General features: G+C 40.8%; 1 protein-coding gene across 10 annotated transcripts in view; it reads left to right on the top strand.

Moving 5' to 3' along the window:
• FAT3 (FAT atypical cadherin 3) overlaps positions 1–12,272 on the top strand; it is a 417,502-nt gene that overhangs the window by 391,211 nt on the left and 14,019 nt on the right. For all 10 annotated transcript variants that reach the window (XM_035328942.1, XM_035328925.1, XM_035328935.1 and 7 more), the window contains 2 exons: positions 9,360–9,513; positions 10,642–11,297. In XM_035328942.1, coding sequence (XP_035184833.1) covers positions 9,360–9,513; positions 10,642–11,297 — 810 coding nt within the window. The remainder of the gene's footprint in view (positions 1–9,359; positions 9,514–10,641; positions 11,298–12,272) is intronic.

Genomic DNA, 12,272 nt, shown 5'->3' with positions numbered 1-12,272 from the left:
TGTTGCCCTTCTCTGCTTCTGAAGCTGTCAGATATAATTACTGAGCTGTCTACAAACACCTTTTGTGACTACGTAATTTGATTCCATGTCCGCATGTAGAAGAGTGAGTCCACACTATTATAAACCCCCAGAAGTATATTTTACAGCTTCCCTGGAGGCCTGAGTGCTTCAAGGTCTGAGTAATACCAAAGTTTATAGGGCATTGATTTAAATGGTGCTCATGTTAGGGTTTACTATCCAGTGGTTATACAGTGACATGTGTGATTTGGTGGTAGTGACTTACTGCCTAGTAATCTAGTGCACAAGGTACCCTGACCATAAGAATATCTTAGTAGGAAAAAAGCGAATGGCATACATACAGGGCCTTTTTTGTAGGGCTGTTCTATCTCTGCAGTGTACAGCTTTCCCATCTGGTTTTCTACGCTGTATTAGCAGAAGGCATTATTCACATTTTCTGGCAAGCTAAAACTTTGCCACAGTGAGCTGACAAGATCTGATGTTCCTCTTGTCCTGGCAAGGGCATTTTCCGGTACAAAAAGGAGGATGCTTAACAGGGAGGTCTTCTGCAAGCAGAGAGCTTTCCATTCACTTATTGTTAGTGGTTTGGTTTGGGTTTCCCTAGGGAAAATCCCGCTAGGCTTTTTTTATGGACCATCTAACCACTGTCCAGGGCTTTCTGCTTAACTGCGTCCATGCAGTTCCCTCATACCTGTAAATGTAATTTCTGCTTTTCATTGTTTTCAGCCTCGCTCTCATATTTCCCTCCTAGTTCCCCTAGGAGTAGGTAGTTTTCTGCACTCTCTAGCTCATTTTCTTAGCTGAGTGTTTGACTGTTACTTCAGAATGTCTTTGAAACCTGCATACTTGGAGGAAGCTGCAGGACACATTCCCTGTCCTCCCCATGCAGCCTCATTCTGGCACCAGGGTCTTATAAAGTCCTTCCAACCCCTCACTGAGGCTGAGATTTTCTGTACCCAACTTGTGTGGTGCTTTTAATTGGGGTATTTTTGTGAAGGTGCTGTTCACAGAACTGGTTTTGTTGGTTATTTATTTATTTGCTCATTTATTTATTTATTCCTAAACTTCAGAAACTTCCTAAACCTTAGAAGAGTTTAGTTTAGTTTTCAAGGCTGGAATCTAATGAGCAAAACTGGCTGTCAGACATAGGTTTTCTGTCCTTATATAGTAAGCCCCAGCAGTGTGGATTTCTGATGCTGAGGTCTCAGCTAGCATCCCCTCTGGATCCTTGGCTTCGATTCAGCTATGTCTTCTCCTATGCCAGCATTTACTTTTGCTGTCCTCCATAGTTAGATGATTTTGCAGCTCTGACACTTCTACCTGAAGAAACCCTGGGCTATATACAGTTCATGGCTGTCTTCACTTTTTTAGTAAAAATAAATAAATATACATATATATGCATACATTCATGCCTGTCCTCAACTCCAACAGTACATAGATGCCAATGAGCTTGTATCTCCCTCCAAAAATTAAATAGTGCACTTCAGTGGAGGAGTTTGCACTGAGTGGAGGAGCTGGATTGTGCTTCTGCAGAGCACGGGGTGTAGTCACACTGTTTCCTGGGGAGTCTTGTGCAGCCATAGGCAGAATGGGTCCGCAGCTCATTTGGGCTTTATTTGTAGTTTGGCCCAGTCAGCATTTTTGCCTGCTAAATGTTAAAGGCTGGGCTCCTGCCCTGCCTTGGGTTGTAGTGAGCAGGGTGAGGGGTGCATCAGGGGTGCCATCGGTGTTGCTGTCGGTGGATGGAGATGCTCAAAAAGGTGGGAGCAGTGAGACACAGGGCTGCACAGCACAAGGATGGATGCTGCTGCTTGCTTGTGCCATTATAGGTCTTTATTTACTGAGGGAAAGTAAGAAAAGGAGTGCTGCACAACAGCGGCAAAAGAAATTCATCCTGAGGAAGAAGGATACTGCGGCCACTGAGAGAATTATTTAAAACTATGTAAATCCCTAGGAAATAGATCTGTAATATGTATGACATATATATATGACATAACATGGCTTTGATTCAGACTCCATGCTTAATAAATGAGGTTAACCACTCCCCAAGTTAGCATCCTAGGAAGCACGAGAACAACTCCTTCTATTGATTTTATTTAAGCCTATTTACAGTATTGCTCAACGATCTCATGATGAGTAAATTGAAACCTTTCTAATGAACTGCTTCACAGCAATTGTGTGTGTTTTTTTCCCAGCTCCCTGTGCATGCCAATTCACACTGAGGGGAGCACTGGGGTGGGGAGAAACCAGTGGTTCTGAAGGTCGGACCCATTTTATTACTGGAATGGCATGCACGGTTTTCTTGTCAACATAACTCGCTGCTGGAATGCAGACGCAGAGCTGATTTAACTTGCCTGCCTTCCTGCCTCGGTGAGGGGGCATGTGCCCTGTGGGGATGTTTCAGCTGCCTGCCGTTCAAAAATCTGTTTGCTGTTTTTACTGCCTCAGCAGCATATGTAAATACGGGATTGTTATAAAGCCATAATTCCAGCGCAATGGGCCCTGACTGTACATCGGTGGCTCTGTAGCCCAGCCCCATCAGGAGAAGTGATGGGCAGGTGGTTTTTTGTTGTTGTTGTTGGTTTTTTTTTTGTTTGTTTTGTTTTTGTTTTTTTTTTTTTTTTCCACCAGGCAAAACAATTCTGTTGCTAGTGTCCTCCATGCACAAAAAGACCATGTAATTAAATTCCTTAGAGCGGAGAGCCCAGCAGCACTGCAAACGCTAGTTACGGAGCCACAAATTGCAGTGTGCATTTAAGAATCGCCAGACATTGTATTCACTGACATCGATGTTAGCAAATGGATTTCATATAAAATAGAATAAAAATGTAATAAATCTTCATTTTTTTATCTTAAGAAGGGAAACGGCAGCTTTTTGGGAGAGGAAACATTTAAAAATACACTGTGCAAGCAAAGTCACATTTCCAGTCCCAGGGCACTCAGTAGCATCAAGATCTCTTTACTAACACTCATATCATACTAATATGATATTTTCCTCCTATTACCATTTCTGGAGAATAATGATACTTTGGAATAATAATAGGATTTATTTTAATAAATGAATTTTTTAATATGAATTTTACCGAGCAGATTTCATATGCTGTTAACATCCTTTTTCTTAAAAAAAAAAACACCCTACTGTGCTTTACAAGGAAATTAAGAGAGAAAAAAAGAAAGCACATATTTGTAGCTAACTTTAAAAGAAAACAGTCAAGTAAAGGTTATCCAGCATTGTAACATGAAAGTTGCTGGCTACACGCCAGAAATCGAAGGGGCCGTGTCTAATTCATACACAATTTGCATAAATTGATCATCTGAAATGCAAACTCAGTGATAGTACTCCTGTTGTGAGTTCTTCCTTTCAGTGTAAATGCCTACTGTCCTGTTCCCCATTAGTAAAAAGCTATCTCTGATTGCCTTTTAGTTCATGCTGCAGCTATGGGAATAGGGTAATATTATGGCCCTGTTTTGGGAATTGCTGAAGTGGTGCTTTGTAGGCACTAGGAGTGTGAACGTATGGAACAGGAGGACAAGATGGGGATCTTAGCCTGCAGGAGGACACACATAGCTCAGATGCTCGGAGACATCGCTGGGAGCACAGAAGAGCTGCTCTGCTTCCAAAATCTGGTTTCTGAACCACCAAAAAGTGGCCACGACAGGAACCTCTGCTTGCAATCACGTGTTTCCACAGATCTGAATTAAGTCCTGTGGCAGCAGTGGGTGTCCAACACTGTCTGTGTTTAAAGCTGAGAACGGGCACAGTGTGTCCTGGGACCCCACAGGGACATCTCATGCATGCTTAAAAGGGCCTGGGAAAGGGGGAAAGGCACTCACCAGGCGTGCTGCTAACAACCAGGAGAATCCTAGCAGAAGGAGACTTCAGCTTTAGTAGTTTTCTTGGAGCCGTTGGAAACCACAACCCTGAAATATAGACCACATTCCTCCAGATTTTTAGTCTCTGCCCTTAAGTATGGGTCAGTAAAGCTATTTTTAAAGAAAGCTGTTAGCATTTTGAAACCTGACAAACTGCCTCGCGCTCCTTAACAACTTGGCTCTTCGGACTGAAATTTCCCAAGAAAATTCAACCAAGTGTTTAAAGTGTGGTTGAGCTATAAGCTGCTGAATACGAGGTCTTAAAATGGGAAATGTCACACAACCTTAATAATAGAGTGGCATTACTAGTTCTGCCAATAGTAAGTGTATGTTTATCCGCTTGAATAACAACATGAGCAATCACAGCAATAGAAAGCTTTACAGTAATCAAATCTGAATACTGCGCCAAGCTTTCCAACCACAGAGAAAAACCTCGTACTTGTAAAGCCTGCAATTAGAAGTATAGTTACTTCCTTTTAATGTGATCAGTCCTATATACATCTGGCTTCGATTGAGGTAAATGGCTTATAGGAGTAGGCAATTTTATTTGAATAGGAAGCATTTGAGCAAAAATATCAAGCAAGTCAAGGACTGTGGGCAGTGTAAGGACAGAAAGTCACTGCTTTTCCTTCTCCTCGTTTTTTCTTCCTTCCTTTTATTTTTTTTATGAACAGAGTTAAAATCCTGTGGGAGGAAAAATGCAGCTTGGTACCTAGGTGGTGATATTAATACATTTTAAAGCAAGTTGGCAACATTAACCACATGGGTGTTTTTGAGGTCTAGGTAGTTGGTAATAATGACATCAGGGAGAAATGGGTGGATTACTGCCATAGCTGTGAAATTACCAGCTCTCTATTCTGGGTGTCTCTTTCACACAAACACAAACAAACCAAAATGCTGTAACGTGAGCGTACCAAATGCACATCAGTTCATTTTTAAAGGTTTCTACATATTCTTGATTATTTCAATCTTATTTATAACTATGCTTTTAGACCTCTGGATTTAGATTAACAGTTTCAAAGCAAATACACACCAAACCTCTCATAGAAAACACTGGTTGAACATAGACTGAGGCTCATTTTCCTACCAAGTTGTAACATAAAGCAATGATCATCTCTCTGAAGACAGTTAAGTTAAATCTAAAGTGGCAGGAATATGTATGGCTGAAGAACACACAGTTCTTGAAGCTGGCCAGGTATATCTCTAAACACACCAAAACATAAATGTTGTGAAAGAGGGTTTTCACCTTCAGCTTTCTCATCAGTTAACTCACCACAAGAGACTATGTGAGCAGAGCCAAGGGCAGGCCTGTTTCTTGACATTGAGTTTGTCAGGTCTAGCAGCACAGCAGGAAAAGAAACTACATGGGGAGATCAAATGCAAAAGCGAATGCACATAACAAATAAAAGCCAGCTCCTCTTGCATGTGATAGAAAGAGAAGTATACACATGTTCAAAAAAAGAATTGGCAGCAGTTAGGAGCGTCCTCTTCAATAAAGCCAAGTAAACCCGAGGATAGACAGACATTCAGATGCTCAGGCTGGGAATTCTACCAACAGAGATGTTCGCTGCATAACAGCGTCCCATCTGCTGATGGCACAGTGCCTGCCTTTTGCCACTGTCGCTGCTTACCAAGTGCCAAGCAAACATAGGTATAGACAGAAAACCTGTGTGGTGTCCTCACGTTCAGCTTGTTGCTCTTCAGTAAAGTCTGAGCTGAAAAAGCCCTTTTCTTCGTGACTCTTTATATGACTGAAAAGGGACATACCAAGAAGTCAGGAAGAGAAGCTGCTGGAGTCAGAGGACGTCACACAGGTACTTGAGGGGGGGACTCAGATTAGTGAAGGAGCATGAGAGAAACCTAATAAAATAACTAGATTGCCCAAGACTACATGTAGGCAGTAGAGGGCTGTGTCTGTGTAAGTGTTGGACAATAGTATTGCTCATTGCTTGTGGTTCCTTATAGGTCAGCTGTTGGTACAGGCTGCTGTGGCACGTGCTGGGGGGCATTGGTCCTACCCCAGCAACATCGTACATGTGTTTGTCAGAGCTTTCTGTCTTTCTCTGCTGGTTCCCTCTGAAGTTATACAGTGGTGACAGCATGAGATTTGCTGCCTTGGAGAATGTGTATCAACATTTTTCAGCATCAGTATGCAAAATGAAATATTCATATTTCTTGGAGGGAACCCAGATAGACTGTATGATCTTAAATGTTGATGAATTTCCAAGATTTCCAGTGCCTTCACTGTGAACAGGAGAAAGCCCTAGATTTCTTGAAAGACTAATGTACTCTTTGGACTGAGAGGACAGGGGCACTTGGCCTTCTCCTCAGCTGTGTTGTCCTTGGACATGGTAAGTTTGCTTATTATTCTTGCATTAAACAGATGAGAAGAAATACACGATACATTGCCTGAATATTAAAACAAAAATGTAATAAAAATTCTTGTTAGATCTAGGATGCAGTCCTGACCAAAAAGGTTTTATTTAGGACTGCACTTTGTCCACGGCCATGTGGCCACAATGTGCGGTACCAGGCAAAATTACAGCTTCTGCCGAGAGGTTTGGAAAAGCATAAAAGGTCTGGCAAGTCTGCTGGCCAAGTCAACCCATGCTGTGAACTGAGCCATCGTATCAGCTCTTTGCTTCCCTACTCCATGGATTTGGACATATGCTTTGCTGTGCTGGAGCTCTCCTGGATGAATGCCTCACAGCTCCGAGCGTGTGTGTCACGGGAAAGTTTGGTGTCTTTTGCCAGTGGCTCAGCATTGGCAGGTGTATGACAACACTTCTAAAAGGAAGAAAAGTCAGTCATAAATATTGTAATTTAACACTACCTTGTTTTATTGCCTTTTTATTTCTAGCTTTGTTGCCTTTTTATTACTAACTTTGATCCCTAGACTTAGAATCTATGCTGAAAACCTCAGCCTTCAAATATCTGACTGCGTTGCACCATCATTAAATCAACGTCAGTCAAGAATGTTGGCTTTCGTAAGCAGACTATACATTTCAGTTTTGTTCATACATCACCCAGTAGAGCTCTGACCCATCTGGAGTATTCACTTTTATCTCCTCTTGATAAAAAAGGCTAACTGAAGTTAGTGCATCTCTATTATAAACAATAGGCAATTATAATAATGAGTAAGTCCATATTCCTTTTATACTTAATAGGAAAAATGATTTTTTTAAATCAAATTCTCAGGTTGTCTGCAGTGAATAAAGGTAACAGAATGTGTTAGAGGATGACAACACAGACCTTAAATAAGTGCAGCTGTAACAAATAGAAGAGGTGTTAAGAATGATTTGAAGGCTTTGTCTTCCTACTGACTGCCGACTAGCAACATGGGTGCAGAAGGCTGTTTTCTAAAGTCACTTTAAAGTTATATAGTTTTAAAATGTCAGTTAACAAATAGAAGAACAAATCTATTCTACATAAGGCAACAAACACTGAACATTTTCATTTCACTTAAACTCACTGAAACCATAAAAGTATACAAAACATTACTGTAAATTTTTGAACCATAGATGTCACTGTTCAGTCATAAAAAGTAGCACTGAAGCAGCCTTACTTATTCATGTTATGATTTCTACCCCAGCCATTTCTAGATCAGGTATTTTACCAACTAATAATGAACCTTTTGTAAGGATGGCATCAAAATGTGATGCCTGCTGCAGTCACAATTTTGTAATTCTTCATGTCCCAGCTCTCTACAGGTCCAGAACGCTGTTGGCAGTGTCTGAGTGAGATGTATATAAGACACTAAAAATAATCCTGTCTTTCTTGTGCTTTCCAAAACACAACTTCTAGGAATCCTTAAAGTGAAATAGTTTCTTTTCTTAATTCTGCAACTTTAAAACAGCAGTGCTTCTATTTCCTTTTTTTTTTTTTTCCTTTTTTTTTTTTAATGTAGCATGACAATGAAACAGCCTGATATTTGAGTATCTATTTCATATATCTTCAGTTAGATGGGGCTGGAATCTTGACAGTAAATCTGGTTCCAAGTTTGTTCTCTAAAGCTGTCCTCACGAAAGAATTCAGTTAGGGTAACTGAGCAGGGTGAATTGAACTGGATAGGACATAAAAGATGTGTGAGTTCTAATTCAGAATTACTTTTGCCTCGTACCATCACTGGGCTTCTCTGTACTGTTTCTGTGAAATTTTCTTCCGTGTTACTGTGCCAGAAACTCCTGCCATGTTTCCTAGAACTGGGAGAATGCATATATACATACATATATATATTTCAAATGTGTAGATATAATGATTTAAAAAAAAAAAAAAGGTTTAAAAATCTCACCACTGTGACATAGTATATCAGGTATACCAGCTTTATCTCCTGTAATTTTGACATTGAATTGAGCTGCATTGAACCATTTCAGCTCTAGGTCCAACAGTATTAATGGTAGGAAGATTCCTTGTTACAGGTGCTTAATACGCCATTTTCAGTTACTTTGCTTTGAGAATCCCATAACTGAAGCTTGAACCTTGCCTATGCATTGGTTTGGGACACTTAGATTTTGAAAGTAGTTGTTCCTTGCTCTTTCCAAGTGAAAAAGCACTCAGATTTCAATATCCAGTTCACAACATAAAGATATGCATTGTCTCACTGGATTTATTTGTGACCTTAAATAAGGTTCTTATCAATGTCATTGTGCCATATGAAGTCACAAGGGGAAAAAAAAAAGATTGACGTTTGGTACTTGGGGGTTGAATTGATGGTTTCAAGAACTGTTTCTGAGTGATGTTGCTCTCTGCAAGAAGCATGGAAGAAAGACTTTGATTCTCTGTTAGAGTCCCCCGCCACTTGAGTGGTGCTACACATGATTTATTGCAGTTAGTAATTAATCAATCTCTTACCAGCGCACACGGCACCTAATCAGCTCTGATTAGAGGTGGTGTTGCCCAGTTCAGCTGGTGTTATGAAGTTTTTATAGTTCATGCCTGGATGATGCACCTTATGAAAGCATTAAGTATCACTATCAAGCATTTTATTATTGCTGTCACATCCCTGCTGTGTTCTCCTTGTAAAAGGCAGATGCAGAAAAGCTCATGTGTTTGATCTTTGATGGAGCCCCAAAAGAAGTGTTGTCTGCTGCTATTGAAAAATATGGTCTTTTGTTTCAAAAAAAGTGGGAGATATATCGCTGATCCGGAATATGTACCACAACCAAGGTTGTTCACAGAGGACATTTATTCTTACCTGAATGTTGTTCAGGATAGTTTTGGCTGCACTGATTCCTTTGGTCCCTCTTTGTAGAAAAAAGCTCTGATTGCTCAGACATCTGAAATAAGCAAATGCTCTACTGAAATTAGCGTGGATCGCAGAGATGTACCAAAATGTCTATAAACATCCTCTTTCCCCCCTAGGACAATGTATTTTTTGGAGTAAATTAGCCAAATGGATTCCCTTGCTTCTAGTTAGATACAGTGGTGGGCTTCTGATGTATTATTTCTTTGTGTCCCTCACCTCCCAGGCTACCAGTGCAATTGCCTCTCCCAGTTCACTGGAAGAAATTGTGAATCAGAGATCACAGCCTGCTTCCCAAATCCCTGCCGGAATGGAGGCTCATGCGATCCCATTGGCAATGCTTTCATCTGCAACTGCAAGAATGGCCTGACTGGAGTGACGTAAGTAAACTTTCCCAGGTGGGCAATGGGAGCATCTCAGTTCAGTGATGGGATTTATTTTTTGATTTGTCACTTTGTAGTCAACTAAGGAACGTGTGATGGGACTCGATAGGATGGGTTGATGGTTAGACTTGATGATTTTGAAGGTCTTTCCCAACCTAGATGGTTCTTTGATTCCCTTGCAAAAAGAAAAACCCTAAATTTAGTGCTTACATCAAGTGCAAGCTAAAGAGAGATGAGAAATCCATGAGTTTCCTGAACTTGACTCCAAACTTTTGTTTCAGGATGTGATCTCCAAATGGTTGTCACTGATACGGACACCTAACTGTTAGAGGCTTTTTGAGAAATCTATTAAAGTCTGTGGAAGCTGATATGTAATTTATTTATTTATTTATTTTTAATGGATCAATTTCAGTCACCTTAGACCTAACATAGAAGCCTAATTTATTGCATTTATTTTTAAAATTAAAACCTTGATCATATATATACTTGCTGTAGAAACAGAAAATCCTCTGACCTGCTTCCTGTTTTTTTTTCATTTGCTTTGTCTGTTTGCACTTTTTTTCTTCCTCCTTTTTGTTGATCGCTTGTGCTTCTTCCCATTTTTATCTGTTTAGGATTCCTGTATTTTTTCTTCCCACTTCTCTAATCTTTTCTCATTTTCTCTCCAGTCCTAAATAAATTCTAGAAGTTGGTATTTCCTCCTCTTCTCTCAAATTAGTTGTCTCTGAATATTTTTACTACATTTTTTCTCAACTCTGTTTTCTCCTTGAAACCCCATGATATTTATATTGAATCCCATCATATGGTCCAAAAATGATATAAAGGTGATTATATTTTCTATTACAGTCTGTGAGCCTTATTAGGATCAAGGAGCCTTTTCCTATCAGATATTTTAAACTCTTATTTCCTTCTTGACATTTTCATTTTATTGTCTTAAAAAGCCATGAAATAGCTGCAGAAAAATTTAAATGCCATTAAATAATATGATGATAATATGATAATTTGCCAAGTACCAATGAGTTGTTACTGTAGTTGTACCACTTTGAGAAGATAAGTCACCACTTATAAGCTGGGCTGTTTGCTAAGTGTTCTCCAAACCCTATATTCTCCTTTTCTTCTTTTAAGGTGTGAAGAAGATATCAATGAGTGTGAAAGAGAAGAATGTGAAAATGGTGGCTCCTGTGTCAACATATTTGGTTCATTTCTGTGTAACTGCACGCCTGGTTATGTGGGACAATACTGTGGTCTTCGCCCTGTGGTGGTTCCCAATATACAAGCTGGGCATTCGTACGTTGGCAAGGAGGAGCTGATAGGAATAGCCGTGGTCCTGTTTGTCATATTTGTGTTGATTGTCCTCTTTATCATTTTTCGCAAGAAAGTGTTCAGGAAGAACTACTCCCGCAATAACATCACGCTTGTACAGGATCCAGCCACTGCTGCCCTGCTCAACAAGAGCAACGGCATCCAGTTCAAGAACATCAGGAACAGCGGAGACAGCAGGAACATCTACCAAGAGGTTGGGCCTCCACAGGTGCCCGTGAGGCCAATGGCCTATACCCCATGCTTCCAGAGTGACTCGCGGAATAACCTGGACAAGATAGTGGATGGGCTTGGTGTGGAGCACCAGGAGATGACGACGTTTCATCCCGAGTCCCCTCGAATCCTGACAGCCAGGAGGGGTGTCGTGGTGTGCAGCGTGGCTCCCAACCTGCCTGCCGTGTCTCCCTGTCGCTCTGACTGTGACTCCATCAGGAAGAGCACGTGGGATGCTGGGACAGAAAGTAAGTAGCGCTGCATGATATCCTCATTTTTCCCCACCATAGCTAGGGGTCACTCTCAGGGTGCAGCTGGTAGAGCAGCACAGCTACACTTAATGCTCTATCCTGAAGGCTAACGAACTTCAATCTGTTATATTTCTCCATGAAGGGATTTGGTTTATTTCAGAGATGTTTGCTTTAGCAGAGCAGGGTGTTTCTTTTCTTAGCCATGTTTCTCTTCTTAGTAACATTTCCTAATGAGTGTTCAACCCCGTTGCGACACAACTTTGATCAAAATTGTCAACTAAAACTCCATGATCTAGGAATTATTTTGCCTCATTGTTTTAGGGAATAATAACAGATAATAGAGAGAGGAACCTAGCACTGCCTCATATCCAACCTGCACATTTTCATCTAAGGCAGCACATTGGCCAAGGTCTTCTAGTAAAAAAATTGAACATTTTTCATTTCTTCAGGCTGTATTTCACAACTATGTTGTGGTTGACCTTTTTAGCCATTAAATATAGTTCTGCTGATTGAAAGTATCAGCACGTAAGCCTCCATTCGTGCTCTGTTCTGTATTCCCTTGGGTGCTCTTGCCACTGACGCCTCTGGTATCTGCATGAATTTCTGCACAGCATGATGCCACACCGTGGGGATGGACCTCAGCTGTCAACGAGTGGAATCAGTGCAGCTTCATTACTGCAGCACTCCCTCCATCGACTATATACCCTGCTTCTCAGCAGGAGCAAATCAGCTGTTACTATATGCAGGTGCCCCATGCTGGGTAGATATATCTACAGATAGCAGGTGGAGAGCTGTTCTTACGTGGATTGACTGTTTGCAGCACCTGAGTGTGTTCATTCATAATTAACTAACACATCTGTCTCCCAGTGCTTACTGTGAATGATACGTTTTCCTTGTTATCACTCACAGAATGTGTATTTGAATGTCTGTATTTAATTACATGCGAACTTATACCACAGGCTGCAGTTACAT

This window comes from Oxyura jamaicensis, chromosome 1 (assembly GCF_011077185.1).
Source record: "Oxyura jamaicensis isolate SHBP4307 breed ruddy duck chromosome 1, BPBGC_Ojam_1.0, whole genome shotgun sequence".
NCBI classification, from domain to species: Eukaryota; Metazoa; Chordata; class Aves; order Anseriformes; family Anatidae; genus Oxyura; species Oxyura jamaicensis.
The sequence above is the reverse complement of the archived record's forward strand: the minus strand, read 5'-3'. Positions and strand labels throughout refer to the sequence as shown.